The sequence below is a fragment of the Ochotona princeps genome, chromosome 22 (assembly GCF_030435755.1).
Source record: "Ochotona princeps isolate mOchPri1 chromosome 22, mOchPri1.hap1, whole genome shotgun sequence".
NCBI classification, from domain to species: Eukaryota; Metazoa; Chordata; class Mammalia; order Lagomorpha; family Ochotonidae; genus Ochotona; species Ochotona princeps.
The window spans coordinates 16,347,822-16,367,709 of record NC_080853.1 but is presented as its reverse complement, the minus strand read 5'-3'; the positions used below and the strand labels follow the sequence as shown (position 1 = coordinate 16,367,709).

The following is a 19,888-nucleotide window of genomic DNA, read 5'->3' as shown; positions in this document are numbered from 1 at the left end:
TCTTGCTTTACAAGCTGCTCTCCAGAACTGCTGCCACATTTTGCCCTTGGTCTGAGCACCTCTAGCCTGCCCTTCCAGGCTTCAGCCTCAGGGTTGGGGAGTGGTCTTTGCCTTAAGACAGCCCCCAGCTTCCACTACACCAGATAACGGCTGTGGCTTTGTGTGTGTGTGTTTTCTTTCTCTTTCGTCGTCCTTTTTTTTCTTCCCTCTGATGTATGTAAAGGAGAGAACTAGAAGGAACGGTTCCCACCTCTCGGAGGACAACGGACACAAAGCGATCGATGTGATGGCACCCTCCTCCGAGTAGGGAAAGCCAGTCATCCCCACCCACCTCCCGCCTCCTCGCGCGAATGAGCAGTGCCCGGCTTAACCTGCTGCGGCCTCAGGCCCACGTGTAGTGTCCGCATGCCTCGTGTCTGTCTGTCCACACGTCCTTTTGCGTCGTTCCACTAATGTGAATTTCAGCAGCAAGTGTGTGTTTGTTTTTTATTTTTGTCTTTGTCTCTGTGCCGTTGCTGTCGTTGTCCTCCAATAAGGTTGACTGCATTCAGCCAGTGCCAAAAGAGGAGCCCAGTCCCGCTACCAAATTCCAGTCCATCGGGGTTCAGGTAGAGGACGACTGGCGGTAAGTCGGAAGAGGTGGCCACTGCTTCTCCTTCCCCCTTCCTCCCTCTGCTCTCACCTCTCCTCTCCTTTAACCCACTTCTCCTTTCTTGCTGGATTTCTAATCCCTAAGCTGGGTTTGAGGTGTGGGCGGTGGCCCAGGCTTGGGAGGCTGGGTGGGGGGTAGGCGGGAGAACAAGTGAGCACTTGCTCTGTGAGACCAGTCAGCCGCGGGGCCAGGGCTGGACTGGGCTGGGCTGAGGCCCCAGCTACCCTGATGTTGGTGGTCTTCCTGGCCCCACTGCAGTAAACAGGCAACCTTATGACCTTGTCCTTGTGTGTGTGTGTGCGTGTGGGTGTGGGTGGGACGGGGCAAGGGCTGAGCTGAGAATGAGATGGGGCTGTGGGACCCGCTTCAGGCGCATGGGGAGCAGATGATGCATCCGTTTCTCTGTCTCCCGTGTGTCCGGGCTGGGGTGGCCTCCAGCCTCTGGTCCTCCTGCTGACTCGTTCCTTCCTGTCCCCAACCCATGCATCCTCCCCCACAGAAGCAGCGCCCCCTCTCACAGTATGTCCTCCCGACGGGACACTGACTCGGACACCCAGGATGCCAATGACTCGAGCTGTAAGTCATCAGAGAAGAGCCTCCCGGACTGTACCCCGCACCCCAACTCCATCAGTATTGATGCTGGCCCCCGGCAGGCCCCCAAGATTGCCCAGATCAAGCGCAACCTCTCCTATGGAGACAACAGCGACCCTGCCCTGGAGGCGTCCTCGCTGCCCCCACCAGACCCCTGGCTGGAGACCTCCTCCAGCTCGCCAGCAGAGCCAGCTCAGCCAGGGGCCTGCCGCCGGGATGGCTACTGGTTCTTGAAGCTGCTTCAGGCAGAAACAGAGCGCCTGGAAGGTTGGTGCTGCCAGATGGACAAGGAGACCAAAGAGAACAACCTCTCTGAAGAAGGTGGGTGCTGCAAGGTGGGCCCCTGGGTGAGGGGTCGAGGGGAACGCAGCTAGTTCTCTGTCTGCATCCAGGCTCTGAGCTACTGAGAGGAATGTCTCAGGGGCTCCCTTCTTGGGCCAGTCTAGTAAATTCACCAGGTTCTGGGAGTCCTCCTTTTGTGCATTTGTGCAGCTATGTAGCCAAACCTCTTTCCAGAAAGGATTAGTGGCAACAGCAGCTGCTTGTACAGGCTGCACCAGCCAGCCACACTTGGGTTTGAATCCCAGGTTATCCCTTACCGATGAAATGACCTCAGTCAAGTTTCCCTGAGCTGGACCTTCCTGGTCTGTAGACAGTAGTCCTCTGAAAAGCCCATTGTGAAGACTGCATGTGGCACTGCATGCCAAGGGCCTGACAGAGAGCTAGGTGTGCAGAGCTGGTACCATCATCTTCCTCCAGCAGCTTCTGAGTACTGCTGTGTGGTCAGCCCTGGGCATCTAACTGGACCATGAAGTGGGTGGAATGGCCTATGAGTGAGACACAAGTCATCTGTGTTTTCATCTAGTTTCTGTCTATGCCATGCCTATTGGCAGAAAGTCCCATGAAAGAGCTAGAACTACGTAGGGAGCCAGACACACAGGTGGTTGGGGAGAGTGGCAGGCTTGGAGGTGGGCTTCCCAGAAAATTCCAGGTTGGTACCCTAACTGACCTGTGCAGCCAGAGTTGGAGTTGCCAGTTAATTCTCCCCTACAGAAGATTCAGGAAGACCCAAGGGGGCCTGACCCCCGATGGGGTGGGCCCCACGCACAGAGCCCTTTGATGGCTCAGAGGACCTGGCAGAGTCACTGCCTCACTGTCCCCTAGGCTGCTTCCCAGCTTTCATGTCAGCAGCTGCCGTGAGGCGTGTGCCCAATAACCTGACAAAAACAAATTTAAAAGACAACCAAGGCAAGGATCAGAGAACACTGAAGGCTCTGAGAGTCCCACCCCTGCCCTGCAGCAGTGCCCCATCAGCTCTGAGTAGCTAGTATGCACTGGCACCTGCCTTCATGTTTCATTCTGGACTGTGCTTTTCATTTCCTTTCTGGAATTCTCATTGATTCTCTCGCATGCCCACCTTCTCCATACTACATCACAAGTTGTGCTTAAATAACAACCAGTGCTTCTATTGACTATTTGAGTATGTAAGTATTACTATAGCACTTCATCTATTTTCTTTTTACATACTTTTTTTTCTAAAATGAATGGTTGCCTAACTTTATATTTGCCATTTGTGAAATCGGCATTTTTCTACTTAATCTACCAGCCCTCATCAGTGTTCTTTTCCAATTGTACAAATTTAACCAGACAATCTCCAGGTTGCGTGTTTTTCTCAAGTCCCTTCTGCACTCTCAGGTCTGGCCAGGTTGCTCTTGGACCTGCTGGCTTGCTGCTGGACCACGCCTTCCCTTTCATTCCTGTGGTGGCCATCTAGCTTTTTAGGCCGCATGGCCATCTGCCTCCTGGATTTGGGGTCCTCGGAGTACTGGAGCACATCATTTGTAGAGACAGTTTATACTGTTTCACATTGTTTGGCTGGAAACAATTAGGAATAATTAAGTATAAGTTATATATGTGTTTGTATGACTGTAACATAAACAACACAGTATAAAATTGTAGTTAGTTTCCCTCAGGGTCTGAAAAGCACCACTGTGCTGAGCTCCCATTACTGCAGGAAGCTGGATGCCATTCTGGTTCAGTCCCCTGTCTGTGTTAGCCCTGGAAGTTTCAGCATCTTCACTGTTTCCTGTGAAGTTTCTCAGTCATGTGACCATGGAATGCTTGTGTTTGAAAATATTTCTCTGGAGACTACTTAAGCCTTCATTTGTAATAACTAGTCTCATATCAGTTTTTTGCAATAATTCATTTTCTTCATTTTTTTTTTCTTTGAAATGTCTATCAGCTAGATTCCTGACCTGCTGGCTTGATTTCTGTCTTTTGTCTTTTCTTGCCTGTGTCTGTATCTTCTTGTTACACTTTCTGAGAGGTTTTCCTTTTCTTTTCATAAGTTTTTTTTCCTTTTACTGTAAGACAGTTTTATTGAGCTCATTTGCATAGCCATAGAACCCACCACTTAGAAGTGGCATCCAGTACATTCACAGGGCTGTCAACCATCCATCTAATTGCGGAGCATTTCGACCTCCGACCCTTCAGAACAGCCCTTCCCCTCAGCCCTAGGCAGCCAGCCACTCATGCATTCTCTGTAAGGAAACCTGTTCTGGACACGCCATCTAAATGGAGTGTCTGCCTTTCCCAAAACACGTTTTCAAAGCCCCTCAATGTTGCAGCATATGTTGACATTTAACTCCTTGTCAACAGATAACATTTAACTTATGCATTCATCTGTTGATTTGGGTTCATTTCCATTTTTAAGTTTGTACAAATAATGCTACTATAAACATTTTTAAAAACATTTTTTATTTGAAAGTCAGATATACAGGAAGAAGCAGAGACAGAAAGATCTTCCATCCGATGATTCACTCTCAAGCGGCTGCAATGCCCAGAGCTGTGCCAATCCAAAGCCAGGATCTTGGAGCCTCTTCCAGGTCTCCCACACGGGTGCAGAGTCCCAAGGCTTTGGGCCATCCTCGACCACCTTCCTAGGTCACAAGAAGGGAGGTATATGGGAAGCAGGGCTGCTGGGATTAGAACCGGCGTCCATAAGGGATCCTAGCGCATGCAAGGCGAGGACTGCAATAAACATTTTATGTGCAAGTTTTTTAAAGATTTGCTTATTTATTGAAACAGAGAGTGAGGTCTTCCATTTGCTGGTGCACTTCTCAAGTGGCTACAGTGGGCTGAGCTGGGCTGGTCCAAAGCCAGGACCATCTTCTAGGTCTCCCATGTGGGTGGAGGGGCTCAGAGACTTGGCCATCTTCCACTACTTACCCAGAGGCATTATCAGAGAACTTAATCAGAAGTGGAATAGCCAGGACCTAAACCCACAGCAATATTGCACACTGGTGCTTCATCTTTTTTTTTTTTAATTGAGCAGACTTTATTTGCTTGTTTTCTAGTTGCTGTGTTAAAGCTTATTTATTTATTGGAAAGTCATATTTAGAGAGAGAAGGAGAGACAGAAGGATCTTCTGTCCCTGGTTTATACCCAAAGTGGCTGTAATGACCAGAGCTGCGCCAATCCCAAGCTAGATGCCAGGAGCTTCTTCAGGTCTCCCACCTGAGCACAAGGTCCCAAGGTTTTGAGCCATCTTCTGCTTTTCCAGGCCACAAAACGGGACTGGATGGGAAGTGGAGTAGCTGAAGTACGAACTGGTGCCCATATGGAATGCTGGTGCAATTTTCAGAAGTAACAATAGTGATTGGTGTTGACACAGCAAATTAAGTCCCGTATTGGAGTGTCTGTTTGAGCCCTGGGTGCTCGTAATTCTGTTTCCCAAACCTTTCATCATTGCAAATGTCAACTGTACCTACTAAGCAGTAACTTGTCACCACCCTATCTGTCCTGTCACTGCAATTCCTGATCTCAGGTCTCTAAGTTTGGGTAGTCTGCATACTTCATCAAGGGAAGTGTTACTATATCCATATCTTCTCGTATTTGTCATAAGTTTTTCAAAGTTCATCCACGGAGCATATACCAGAACTTAATTTTTATGGCTGCATGGCAGTCTTTGCATAGATGCCACCTTGTGTTTATCCACTCATGTACTGATGGGCACTTGGGTCCCTGCTGGAGCGTTGGGGCACTGGTGTCTGTTCCGCAGTGTTCCCTGAGAACTCTGACAGCGAATCTGTAGAAGAGAACGTTGCAGTTTATCTGGGGGCACGGTCTTGTTGCTGACACTGCAGAAGTAGGGCAAGGCATGGCACATGCAGATGCTCCGTTGTCCACAGCACCTGCTGCTGCCTTTGCTTCAGTTCAGGGCACCTGGGATGGGGCTGAGCTCAGGGAGTGTGAGCAGAGAGTAGTTTCCCCACAGACTGAGCACCCCACAGGCCTGGTACAGTCAGTGAGCAACAGGTGTTTAGCGCATCCCACGTCAGAGTGAGGAAATCTGATGTCTGGCTCTCACTCCAGAGTCCAGCTAGCTGCCAGTGCAAACTTGGGGCAGTGATGATTACTCAAGTAGTTGAGCCCCATCAGTCATGTGGGAAACCTGTTCAGTGTCCCTGACCCCTGACCTTGACATGGCCTGGTCCCAGGCATTGCTGGCATTCAGGGAGTGGACCAAAGAATGGGAGCTCTTGCTCTCTCCCTTCCTCCAAGGAAGGAATGGAGGTGAAGGTGATATGCCTAATTTACTTAACCCAGAAATAATTTACTTACACCAGCACATCTGTCCATCCAGAGCAGCATTTCAATATGTATTAAATATTTGAAAATGTAGATATTTGATATTTCTTTTCAAACCAAACCTGTCAAATTCCAAGTACATTTGTCTTCCTTGCACCTCGTCTCGGTTCAGGCAGGCCACAGCACAGTGCCCTCGCACCAGGAGTGCTGGTGACTGTCATATTAAACAGTGCTGCTCTTCAGAGTGAGCTGGGGCCAGGCTCCTGGAACCTTCACCAAAGGGATGACTCAGTGAGCCTGGCACTCTGTCAGACTTAATTCTGCTATTAAGATGAAGATGCCATGCCTTGAGTAAGTTGGTGTTTCTTTCCTGCCAGAGTGCACCCCTTCAATATGACATTTCTTGACAACCAAATCCTAACTCCTGCTATTGAACCTGAACTCTAGGTTTTCAGCAACTGGAACTCATGGGGTGTGGTGCAGCAGGTTAAGCCATTAGCCTGCAGCACTGGCATCCCAAAAGAACACCAGTTGGGGTCCCAACTACTCCACTTCCATGTTTTCATTAGGCTTAATCTTAATACTTTGTGCCAGTTTTTGTTTTGTAAAGGGGATCACTTTTTTTTCAAAGATTTATGTATTTTTATTGCAAAGTCAGATATACAGAGAGGAGGAGAGAGGAAGATTTTCCGTTTAATGGTTCACTCCCCAAGCAGCCACAATGGCTGGAGTTGAGCCGATCCGAAACCAAGAGTTTCTTCTTGGTCTCCCACATGGGTGCAGGGTCCCAAAACTTTGGGCTGTCCTCAATTGCTTTCCCAGGCTATAAACGGGGAGCTGCATGGGAAGCAGGGCAGCCAGGATTAGAACCAGCGTCCATTTGGGATCCTGGCGCATTCAAGGCAAGGACTTTAACCACTATGCTATATCTGGGCCCAGGGATCACTTTTAATATTTGCATATTTTAATTAGTGCTAGTAGAAATGTTTAATCTTGTATATGGATATTGTGTCCCCCCAAATCTTATGTAACTGCTTTTTTTTTTAACCATAAAGATATTCCTGTCATATAATTGCATTTGCCATGAAAAGCAATGACCTTGGCCAGCAGCCTGCCAACTTTTCCTGCTTACCATGCTCCATCTCATGAGCATAGTGTGGGGGTGCCAAGGCCCTTCTCTACACAGTCCTCCTCTCTTGCATGGCGAGAGGAAACTTGCCCACACAGACCACAGACCCAGCCCCCTCTGTAGAGCACGAGGCAGGATGCATAACAACGTCTTTTTGAGGAGCTGTGCTGTGCAAAGCCTGGGCACCTCTGAGACTCTCCCAAGGGGCAGAGCCCACAGCTCACTGGCAAGCAGGCCAGGTTGTCTGAGCTGCAAGTCTACTGTGTGAGTGCTGAGAATAAAGCAGGCCAAAACCAGTTCTCCTCCTAGCTGAGTCTTCCCGGCTCTCCAGGAGAAGGGCAGGGAGCTCCTGGGGGGAGTGCCCGGACAGGAAGTGTGTGGGCGCATCTCCTGGTGCCATCCAACTTGTTCCAGCTTAGGGCTGCTTTGTTTGCTGGGAGTGCTGGGGCCTGTAGGATGTCAGCCATCATTAACATCCACCAGTAAGGTCATCTTACGCAGGTGGCACTTTCGGACACCCTCACAGTGGTGAGCAAGTCACAGACACAGCCAGGTTGTTGAAGATCTTTGCTGCTGCCAGACAGAACATGCAGCTTGCAGTATATGTCTACCCCTGGCAGGGCTGAGGCTTGGTGCAGGACAGAGATGCCCAGAGCCATGGAGACCTGGTAGCTAGGTGTAGGTGCCAGTCAGTTGCCCTTTGCTTGCAGGTGAATTCTGACTTCAGAAACTTAAGGATGCACTTGCAGGAAAAAGACATGCAGGGCTGGGTCAGTGATTTATAGCCATGAACCTTGTACCAATTAACAAAGAAATGGCACCAGATGAGCTGGAGTTAGGGAAAATGCAGACACATGGTTTAGAAGAGCTGTAAGAGGGCCTGGCATGGTAGCCTAGCAGCTAAAGGCCTCATCTCACATGTGCCAAGATCCCATATGGGCGCCGGTTCTAATCCTGGTGGCCCCCACTTCCCATCCAGCCCCCTGCTTGTGGCCTAGGAAAACAGTCAAGGACGGTCCAAAGCCTTGGGACCCTGCACCAGCCTGGGAGACCCGGAAGAGGCTCCAGCCGTTGTGGCCACTTCGGGAGTGAATCATCGGACGGAAGATCTTCCTCTCTTTCTCTCCTCCTTTAAAAAAAAAAACAGCTGTAGGCGCACTTGTCTGCACCTTGTGTTGTAGTTCAGAGATTGGCGCCAAGGCTGATTATAGCAGCAGCGAAAGATATGAAGTCTGTGATGGTCATCCTGGTCGCAGACCTTAACGCATCGCACCGTCAGTCACCCCTGCAAAGCTTGCTTCACCTGCTGCGGGGAAGTGCTGAATGGAGCGAGTTTGGAGCTTGTGGGAATCAGGTCATAGCAGTGAGGCCTCATGAAGGAAGTATGTATGCTGTTGGTGGATTTTGGGGTGTCTTGAGAGTGCTCATTTTCTAGGGTGGGACAATTGTCAGAGAAGTGACCATCTTCATTCACCTTGGGAAGTTTGCCTGGGTAAGCCCCTCCCTCTTTGGTTCCTTTGTGTTTATGGCATAAACCTTACATTATTTGCTAATAATACCAATTCCATATGTGTCTGTTCTTGTTGCATGGCAGAAAGCTCACAATGAAGGGGAAGATGGGTCACATCCATTCCTCAGTCTTTTTTTTTTTTTTTTTTTAAACTGGAAAGTTGGACAGAGAGGGGAGAGAGAGAGGAAGATCTTCCATCCTGCAGTTCACTCCCCAAGTGGCCATAATGGCCAGAGCTGAGCTGATCCAAAACCAGGAACCAGGAGCTTCTTCCACATCTCCCACACGGTTGCAGGGTCCCAAGGTCTTGGCCTATCCTCAATTGCTTTCTCAGGCCACAAACAGGGAGCTGGATGGAAAGAGGAGCAGCCAGGATATGATCCGGCACCCATATGAGATTCTGGCATGTGCAAGGCAAGGACCTTAGCCACTAGGCTACCGCATTGGGCCTCCTTCCTCAGTCTTGCCCATATGAGGAGCACCACGTGCTGCACAGTTTTAGGAGCAAAAAGAGTCCTGGCTCTGCTGGGACTTGGGATCTCATGGATCCTAGGAGGTAGGTGAGCACAGCAGGTGGCACCAGGTGCCAGTCAAGGGAAGCCTGGAGCAGGACAGTGAGCTTTGCCTGGGCAGAGGGTGGTCAAGGGTAGCTTCCCTTGAAGCAGAAGGTGACCTTGAAGCAAAAACCAGAGGGAGGGAGCTGTAAGAACTGAGCAGAGATGTGGGAGAAGAGCCTGCCTGAAAGGGAGCAGCTGAACAAGAAGTGTGGCAGGCAGATGCTTGGCATGTTCATGGCCAAGGGAGAGCAGCCAGTGGGCTGTAGCCGTGAGCCTGGAGGACGAGGGATTGATGAAGTAGAGGCCACAAGGAAGAGCTGACTTTCGCTCTAGGCAGAACATTTAATGCAGAGCTGTATGTGCTGCAATTTGACATCTGTTACACTAAAGGTTGATCTGGTTGCTGTGTTCTAATGCGGCTGGACCAAGGGTGCACGGGTGGAAGTCAGGAGGGCGAACGTCTGTGGGTGAGAGGAAAGTGGGGACATGCAGGCTGGAGGGAGGAATCACATTTAGACCAGAGCTTCCCAAGACTGGGAGTGAGGTAAGAGTGAAAGGAGTCGGCGTGGTTTGGAGTTGCCACTAAAGAGGAAGATTGCAGGAGGCCTGGATAGCAGAAGTTCAGCTTTGAACAATCAAACTTGACATTCATTATTGGACTTTGGGGTAGAGAAGACAAGCTGGCAGGTGGCTGTGTAGGAGTTTGAGGACAGGTCCAGCTGGAAGGTGATCCTAGGGCTTTGTCAAGCAAGAGGGCTGAGCATGAGGAGACTCCCAGGGAGTAGAGGAGTAGAGGGGCAATGCAATCTAAAGATGGCATGAGACACGGGTCCTTGTGTGGAACAGGCATGCCAGGAGGTCAGATAAGGATAAAGCACTCATAGCAAGGAGATCAGCTGTGTGGACAGCTGCTGATGGGCTGGGCGGCCTGACTGGACGAGTGGGAGAGAACAGGAGGGAATCTACCTTGTCAGGTACTCACTGCATCAGTGAACTTTGCTGGGCAGTAGAGCAGGGCTGGATTTCTAATAATGGGATGATACAGCAAGTATGTGTTGAGATGACCTTGCTAGAGGAGGGGAAATGCCTTATGGTAAAGAAGTGGGACGGGCAGGTGGAGGCCCTGTCCAAGAGACAGTGGCCTCAAATGAGCAGGTTCGGGGAGCAGATCTGAAGCAGTGGCCCAGGACAGCATGGAAGAGAAGGGAAAGGCCATGGGGGGAGGACCACAGTGGGGAGGACCACGCCAGGCCCCAAGAGCTGAGGGCCTCACTTTCTTTTCAGTGTAATGAGGTCATATTTAGAGAGTATGTCCATCACACCACATCCTAGAAGAGTGTGTTTGTCTATTTCCCCTTAAAATGTCAAATCTGACTTCCTGTACAAGGAAGATAGGTTTGGTGGATCATGTAAGTCTGTAATGTTCCTAGTGAATATGTAGCGATCTAAGTTGTTTTTTCAGAAGGCATATTCATCACTTGCCTCAGTTTTCACCTGTAGCAGCTCTCCTTACCATTCTTTTACTTTCAACCTTGTGTACTGTCCTTTGTTAATCAAGTCAGTGTTCACTGGGTTTTTTAAGATTTTTTTTTTTTATTAGAAAGGCAAATTTACAGAGAAGGAGAGAAAGATCTTCCATCCTCTGTTTCACTCTTCAAGTGGCCACAATGGTTGGAGCTGAGCTGATCAAAGCCAGGAGCCAGAAGCCTCAGCTGGGTCTCCCACATTGGTGCAAGGTCCCAAGGCTTGGACCATCCTCTACTGCTTTCCTGGGCCACAAGCAGGGAGCTGGAAAGCAAGTGGATCAGCCGGGATATGAATTGGCCCCATATGGGATTCCAGCAGATGCAAGGCAAGGATTTAGCCACTAGGCTGTTGCACCAGGCCCTGGGATTTAGGTTTTATCCAGTCTATTTATTTCAGAAACAGATGGTGTAGCCCTTTACAATATGATTATAAGTTTTAGAATTTATTTGAAAGATAGTTATAGATAGGAGAACAGAGATTTTTCATCCATTAGTTTGTTCTCCAAGTGGCTACAACAGCCAGGGCTGGACTTGGCTGAAGCCAGGAGCCGGGAGCTTTATCTGGGTCTCCGAGGTACTTGAGCCCATCTTTTGCTGCTTCCCCAGGTACATGTGCAAGGGGTTGGACTGGACATAGAGCCACTGGAACACTCAGCTGGGATGCCTGTGTACAAGACATGGTTCTACCACTGTGCCACAACACTTGCTCTTAAAATGATTTTTATTCTGTGGTATACATTCTGCCTCTGTTTTTTGTAACTTACTTGCCTGAAGAGCAGAGGGATGAAGATCTTTTATCTTTTGGTTCATTTCCCAAATCCAGCAATACCTGGGGCCAAGCCAGGCCGAGTAGGAGCCCGGAGTCCCATCTGGGTCTCCCGCATAGGCAGCAAGGTCTCGGGTACTTGGACCGTCATCTGCTGCCTTCCACGGCACATCAGCAGGAAGCTGGGTCTTGAACTCCAGTAAGGGATGTGGGCATCCCACACAGTGGGGTCTCCCATTGCCCCACAGAGCCTGCCTTGTTCTATTTTCTGAGGTCTCTTTTCTTCTGCCTTTTGAATTGACACATTCCTGTACCACTCCTGTACCACTCTGACCTTTTACAAGTATTTGAGGCTGTAGTCATTGGAACTAGGTTTGGCCACAGATAACATTAAAAAAGAGAGAATGACATGTTTGGGGGAGTGGTTTGAAAATATTGTTGATTTTGCCCAACTTCAGGAATGTCTGACTAGTATGGTGCGATTGGTTTCCACATACAAGGTCTCCTCACTCAGAGTGGCTGCTGGATCCCAGGTGACGGGGAGCAAGCAGGCCGCATGTCTCACTTGTGCTGCTGCCTCCTTGAGCAGCAGTTAAGCATTCAGCTGTCTCTGTCTGCCGCACGGGGGTCTAGGAAGCTCGAGGGCAGTGGTCGATGACTTGTTTTCAGGAGCCTAGGCATGCCTCGTGGAGTGTGCACCGGACACGGTCCTCGCGCTGGCGCAAGGTCCCAGTGTAACTGGCCTGATATGTGTCTGTATGCTGTGCCTCACTCTCTGTTACAGGATATTTTTTCCTAGAAAAACCATACCATATGTAAGAAATGATTGTGGTTTTACTTCCACTAAATAGAGTTGCTATTTAATATGAATTTTAAAAATGGAAGATGCTGGGGTTGTTAATCTGCTGCTGCTTACAATGCTCATATCCCATATCCTGTGCCAGTTCAAGTTCCAGCTGCTTTTTCCCATCCAGCTCCCTGCTTGTGGCCTGGGAAAGCAGTTGAGGACGGTCCAAGGCCTTGGGACCCTGCACCTGCATGGGAGACCTGGAAGAAGCTCCAGGCTCCTGGCTTCAGATCGGCTCAACCTTGGCCATTATGGCCATTTGGGGAATGATCCAGTGGATGGAGGCTTGCTTTCTCTGTTCCTCGTTGCTGTAAATCTGCCTTTAAAAAACAAAACAAAACATAAACTGTGAATCTTTACTATGTTTCCAAACAACAGAAACTTTTTTTTAGAAGATTTGTTATTGGGAAGTCAAAGTTACAGAGAAGGAGAGACAGAAAGATCTGCCGTCAGCTGGTTTCCTCCCCAAGAGAAGAATAGGAAGATCTTCCGTCCATTGATTCACTCCCCAAATGGCTGCAACAGCTGGAGCTACACCAATCCAAAGCCAGGAGCCAGAAGCTTCTTCCGGGTCTCCCACATGGGTGCAGGGTCCCAAGTCCTTGGGCTGTCCTTGACTGCTTTCCCAGGCCTCAAGCAGGGAGCTGGATGGGAAGCGGGGCTTCAGGAATTAGACCTGGCACCCATATGGGATCCTGGTATGTGCAAAGCGAGGACTTTAGGTGCTAGGCTACTGCACTGGGCCCATGAGTTTTAAGATTTGTCTGTCAGGAGAGGGTGTTGGCACAGTGAATAAGCCACTGCTTGGGATGCCCACACCCACATTGGAGTGTTAGGATTCAAGTCCCAGCTCCAGTTTTCATTTCAGCACTTTTGCTCAGCACTTGGAGGCTGCAGGAAATGGCTCAGGTAACCACCAGGGGGCAGGGGACCTGGATTGAGTTTCTGGCTCCACCCTGACCATTGTGGGCATTTGTGCAAGATCTGTGTTCCTGTCTCTTTGTCTTTCAGATTATTAATTTTTTTTTATTAAATAAAGCAAACATTTATTAAATTGTGATAAAAACATTCCATCAAATTACAAAACCTGAGTAAGAAAAACAAACGGCTCATATCCCATATCTTTTCAACTGCTGCAAAGAGGCATCTGGGATTTGATTTTGATATGGTTTATGTAAAACTGTCAGTGTGGGAAGTAGTGCCACTTAATGATAGTAAATGTTCTAGTGCATGAACATGGAATATGTTTGTTTAGCATCTGAAATTTTTCTATGATATTTTGCAACTGTTGGCGTAAAACTTTTAAACTGTTAAATTGATTCAAATTTTACTCCCTTTGATGCTATTAGAATGGAATTATTTTCTTAATCTCATTTTCAAACTGTTCATTGCTATAGAAATATAGTTGGTGTCTGTATACTGATCTTGTATCCTGCACCCTTTACTGAACTTCTTGTACCTGGACATTTTTTTATGTTTGAATCACATCTGAGAGTACAGAGTCTTCTGTTCTTTCCAATCTGCATTCCTCTATTTAGTTTTTGCGTAGGAGCCTTGGCTCTTTTGTCATGTAGAATGGAAGGGGTAAGGGCAAGCGTCCTCATGTGTCGTCTTCTCGATCTTAGGGGAGAATTAGTTCAATCCTAGGCCAGTGGGTAGAATGCCAGCCGGGCACTGCTGGGTTTCGCACACCTCCTTGCGTCCTCATACAGAAAGTTTCTGAGCTCTGGGCATGAGGCACATCTTAGATTTGTGGGATACACCCATGTGTTCTCCAGGGTGGCTGCACCAAGTTATATAAGAATGTTCCAGAAGTTTGTGGGGAAATGGAATTAAAAGTTTATTTTGGTACAAAAATATTTTGAAACCTACACTTTTTTTTTCTAAAAGGAATGTTCTGTGACTTTTCTGAAGACTCATTTTCTTCTGTTTAGCAGTATGTGAAAGTGTTCGGTGTTTTGTATCTGACACCAGTCTATAGATGTGAAACTGTGGTTGCAATTTTTTATTTCATCATAATTAAGCATCTTTTTTCATATTAGCCACATGTTTCCTTATCTGTGAAATGCCTGTTAGTTTTTTTCCATTTTGCTAATTTAAAGGGAACAGATTTCATATATTTCATAAATATGATTTTAAGAAAACAACTATACTTCCCTCCTTTCCTCCCTGTTAGGTCTTTCACTGATAGTTCCAATACGTTGTCTTTCTTATTGACTAATAGGTTAGGTCTCTGTGTCTGGATTCTGGAACTTCTGTTGTAAGCATGTTATAAATATGGAATCTGTGACTTGTCTTACTTTTCCTTTAATGGTATCTTTTATTTTTTTTTTAAATACTTTTAGAGATTTATTCATCTGAAAGAGTATCAGTAAAAGAGAGATGGTCTGTCTGCTTGTTCACTCCCTGGAAGGCCATAGGAGACAGGGCTAGGACAAGCGAAGGCTTCACCCGAGTCTCCCACATGGTGACAGGGGCCCAAGCAGTCGGGGCATCATGCGCTGCTTCCCCAGGCGCCTCAGCAGGGCAGTCAGAGCAGACTGGAACCAGGAGTCACCGGTGTCACACATGTTGGTGCTGCTTTCCCTCAGCACCAGCAACCCCTTCGTAGCTTTTAGACAAACTTGGAAGCAATCTGTTTTCCTCCAGTTAGCAAGTTTACCTGGCGCTGTGGCCTAGCGGCTAAAGTGCTCGCCTTGAACGCACCTGGATCCCATATGGACACTGGTTCTAAACCCGGCAGCCCCACTTAATATCCAGCTCCCTGTTTGTGGAATAAGAAAGCAGCAGAGGACAGCCCAAAGCCTTGGGACCCTGTACCCGTGTGGGAGACCCGGCAGAGGCTCCTGGCTTTGGATCAGCACAGCTCTGGCTGTTGCGGCCGCTTGGGGAGTGAACCATCAGATGGAAAATCTTCCCCTCTCTCTCCTCCTCTCTGTATATCTGCCTTTCCAATAAAAATAAATATATTTTTTTTAAAAGTTCTTAAGTTTAATCTTTCACATTTAAGTCTTTGATCCTGTGGAATTTTTCTGTGAAGAATTTCTATCATTCATTCTTACTGGATAAAGTTTATCCTACTGATACTCAGTTTAGTTTTAATAGACATCGTTTCCTATATCTGTTAGTCTGAGCTTTCTTTTTTGTTCCGTTAATATTTTCCTGGGCCACAACGATGTTGTCTACATTGTTAGAACTGCTTCATGAATCTTGATCATTGTGGAAGGACGTTTCCCATCATGACTCTGCCTCATGTTCTGGACTCCATCCTGTAAATTTTAGAATCGGCTTTCCAGGGCCTGCAGCTGAGGCGCCACAGGACGGGCTGCTGCTGGGCATGATTTGAATCCCATCTTGGAGAGCTGGTTCAGGTGCTGGCCACTGTGCTTTAGACCCAGCGCCTGCTGAGGCCCGGATGGAGCTCCAGTTGCCTGGCGTCAGCCTGGCCCAGCCCTGGCTGTGCTCGCCATCTGGGAAGTAAACCAGTCGATGCAAGATCTTGATGTCACTCTGCCTTTCAAATTTTTAAAATGATTTTTGTACTGAGATTTTGATAGGAATTATATTAAATCTACCGATGGATTTGAGGGAAATTGACCTCCATCTTTCTGTTGCCTCTTCTGTTGATTTTATACCTGGAAACCTTGCTGTACTCTTGAGATTTTTTTAAACATTCTTCAAGGGCTTTACACATTTTTATTAACCTCTACAATTGTACATATTTAGAGTGCACAGTGTGCTATCCCAGCGCACACTCACTGTCCTGAGGAAGTCCTGGCACTCAGTTCCTCCTTGCTGCTTGTGATGCAGGATTCCAGCTCCTCTCTGAGCATGCAGGAGGTTGCTGTGACATGCAGCCACCCCACTGTGCTGTGGGGCGCTAGAACTTCTGGGTGACTGCACTCCTGCACCTGATCCAGCCCCTGCCCTCATGCCACTCCTGCCAGTTATCTACATTCAGAGCAACTTTTCTTTCCCGATTTCTACATATGAGAGAATGTACAGCACTTTTTCCTGCACCTGGCCCGTTTCCCTCTACATGTCTTCTAATTTTTATCCAGCTTCAAAGGGTGGGAGTTCCCTCTTTTTATGCCTGACTAACACATGTTGTAAAACTATGCCACAGTTTGTTCAGCCAACAGAAAGCACTTGGGTTGACTGCAGAACTTGGATGTTGTGAGTAGTGCTGCAACAAGCCCAGCATCTTTCAGCACCGTGCAACTGGGTGTGATGTCGACTGGAGACTTTTTGCATAGTTGAGCTAGGAGAATGGATTCGGTACTGTATTTAGATGGGCACATGATTTTTGTTCATTTTAAAATGTGATAAAATGTTCATTTTTCTCGTTTGCTTTTTGCTTTAATCAGATATTTCTATTTTCTCGTGTGACTTGATCCTTTTAGTAGTTACTCTAGAGACTATAACCTGTTTCCCTTGACTTTGTAAAGGCTAAACTGGTGCTGCTGCCACTTTGCAGATCACTACAAGTGACCTTAGAACACTTTCATCCCCCTAATTCCTTTAGTTTTCTTCTGTTGCTACTTTGGTATGTTTCGTTTTGTGTTACTTTAAAAAGATTTATTTCTTCCATCTGCTGGTTCATTCTCCAAATGACCACAGTAGACAAAACAGCCAATCAGAAGCCAGGAGCAGGAAGTTTTTTCTGGGTTTCCCATGTGGGTGCAGGGGCCAAGGAGTTGGGCTGGCCACCACTGTTTTGCCTATATCCAGCAGGGAGCTGGATACAATGTGAAACAGATGGGATTGGAACCAGTGCACAAATGGAATGCCCATGGTGCAGGTGGAGGCTTAGCCAGCTACACCACAGCACAGCCCCTGCTGTTCTGATCTAGGCATGCACATATGTGTAAGTGGGAGCCTGGATAAGTGAACAAAAAATGTAAGTAAAAGATAATGTGGAGCACTAATAGGGGAAAGCATGCCTTCTCTCATTCTGCCTTTCAAAGGTCCACGTCCCATAACTGCAGTTACTTCTGTATGTGTTTCAGATGGAGAGCCAAAAGTTAGTACATGTTTTCCATAAGCTTTGAGATGCTCCTATAGGTATTTTAAGTGCCCTAAGTTGTTATACATCAATATATAATCAACATATCATTATCCATGTTTTTACCCTGTTGTTATTTTCTCATTCCTTACTATGTCTTGTGCTGTGATCACTTTCCTTCTAATTTTCATAGTATTATTTGATTGCTGTATTAAGTGTATTTTCGTTTAATTCATAAAGTGTTATTTTTGTAAGACAAATTCTAGGCTGGTGCTGATCTTACTGCTCCCTGACTAGGCCCTTGTGTTGACAGGCCATCGGTCTTCCCACTGCTCTGAATGCAACTTTGTCTTTTCCCTCTGCTTTCAAGGTGTACTCCGTCTGTCTCACACTGTCTTATTATCTTCCTCTGTATACAAATGTACACATGTACATACGCTCAAGATTGCTCGACCAACAGCCTAGTTATATTAATCTCAATATGTCTAAGACTTTATTATAACATGTGTTCAGATGTGATGTTAGATAATCATGAAAGAAAAATGGTGGGGGAATGAGGGTTACAGATATGTTATCTCATAGTCACTGTAACTGTAAGAAGTTAAAATCATTCCAGTTACAGAGAGAAGAACAAAGCCTCAGTAGTTAGACCATTACAGAAGGTCACTTAGGCACCATGTGTTTGGTTTTTATGAGAAGTTTTACTCTAATGCCCAGCCAGGTGTGACTTTGCATCCTTTCCACTCAGTGTTCACAGGACTCACTGGGTCTTGGCCATTGTTTGCTCACATCTGCTCCAGCTGCTTCTCACTACTCAAGTGCCATGTCTTTCACTTGCTTCTCCCATTTATTTTTTAAGATTTATTTTTATTGTAAAGTCAGATATACAGAGAGGGGGAAGGAGAGAGGAAAGGTCCACGTCCCATAACTGCAATGGTTCACTTCCGTCCAATGGTTCACTCCCCAAGCGACCACATTAGCCAAAGCTGAAACGACCCGAAGCCAGGAGCTTCTTCCGAGTCTCCCACGCGGGTGCAGGGTCCTAAGGCTTTAGGCCGTCCTCCACTGCTTTCCCAGGCCACAAGCAGGGAGCTGGATGTTAAGTGGGGCTGCTGGGATTAGAACCGACGCCCATATGGGATCCCGGCACGTTCAAGGCAAGGACTTTAGCCACTAGGCTACCACACTGGGCCCTCTTTCTTTTATGTTTTCTTTTAGGCTTCAGTCTGAGATTTTCTTTTTCAATTTTGACTTTGAATTTTATAGTACAGTTCCATAGAGTCTGGGGGGATTCTAATCTAAAGCCACCTAGTTTTTCTTAATTTGTTACTGTAGTTTTCAGGTGTCATCCCTCTGGCTGGGTGTCTAGTTCCTTGCTTCCCTGTAGTGCTCTCCGGTTTTCTTTCTTTGGTGTGCATTTGGCAAAATCTCCTGATGTGCCTGGTTAATTTGTTTCAATGTTAGAGACCATACGAAAACACTAGAGACAATTTGAGACTTAAATGTTCAGAAAATTATACTAAGAGAAAATTAGAATAAGACCAGGTCAACTTAGTCCAGATGGAATCAGGCTCATTCTGACTTGGGTCATGGCGCCAGCCCCTCTGTTCCTGGCTCTACTTCATCCCGCAGCGTGTGCAGTGCACCACGCTCACAACCCCCTCCACAGCCCTCCTGCTCTGTGCCCCTCACAGGGGCGGCTGCCAGGGGCTTGGCTCAGCTGAATGTACCTTCCATCATTTGAGTGCTGCCTCTTCCAGGTACCTCTGAGTTCAGGTTTTCTCCCTGTGAAGTTCCCCTAAGTTACACTCAGCCACTCAGGCTTGTGCTGCTTATAAACTGTGGGGTGCTCTGAGATAGTACAGAGCAGCAGCCTCACCTAAGGGCCATTTCCTTCCTCATTGTGATCTTAGCTTCCCAAAGTCTGATTGCTTCAGTAACTTTTCTGTAAAGACTTGTGGCTATCACTGATATTTTGAAAAAAGATTTATTCATTTTTATTGGAACATGAGCAATAGAGAGGAGGAGAGACAGAAAAGATATTCTGCCTGCTGATTCACTCCCCAAGTAGTCTCAATGGCTGCAGATGAACTGGCCCAAAGCCAGGAGCCTGGAGCTTCCAGGTCTCCCACATGGGTGCAGGGTCCCAAGGCTTTGGGGTGTCCTCCACTGCTTTCCCAGGCCACACGCAGGGAGCTGGATGGGGAAGCAGGGCTGCCAGTGCCCATATGGGATCCCAGCACGTTCAAGGCAAGGACTGTAGCCTCTATGCTACTGGGAAGATCTTTAACTTCTGCTTCTACCTTTTTTACAAATCTGGATCTAAGTTCAGTGCTATAAACTGTCCTCAGGAGGTGGGGTGGGGCTCCCAGTCTCTGTCCCAGTGAGAATGGAGTAAGTGTAAAGAAAGCAACTTGCTGCTATCCAGGAACTCCGCAGGATGTCCTGAGGCAGGCCAGGGGGAGGGGACGGGCAGTGACGCTCACTCACCCAGCTGAATCTCTCTGGCCTTTCCTTCACAGTCTTAGGGAAAGTCCTCAGCGCAGTGGGCAGCGCCCAGCTGCTGATGTCCCAGAAGTTCCAGCAGTTCCGGGGCCTCTGTGAGCAGAACTTGGTGAGTGCAACCCTCCCTTCACCGTGGGCCACCAGGCCTCTGTGAGCCCTGACAGAAGGTGGGGTCACCTCACCTACTTGCCGAGGTGGTACACATAACTG

General features: G+C 47.7%; 1 protein-coding gene across 7 annotated transcripts in view; it reads left to right on the top strand.

Annotated features, from left to right (window-relative positions):
- DLGAP4 (DLG associated protein 4) overlaps positions 1-19,888 on the top strand; it is a 157,561-nt gene that overhangs the window by 136,176 nt on the left and 1,497 nt on the right. For all 7 annotated transcript variants that reach the window (XM_058679637.1, XM_058679639.1, XM_004585782.3 and 4 more), the window contains 3 exons: positions 537-625; positions 1,152-1,564; positions 19,696-19,787. In XM_058679637.1, the coding sequence (XP_058535620.1) occupies positions 537-625; positions 1,152-1,564; positions 19,696-19,787 (594 nt within the window). The remainder of the gene's footprint in view (positions 1-536; positions 626-1,151; positions 1,565-19,695; positions 19,788-19,888) is intronic.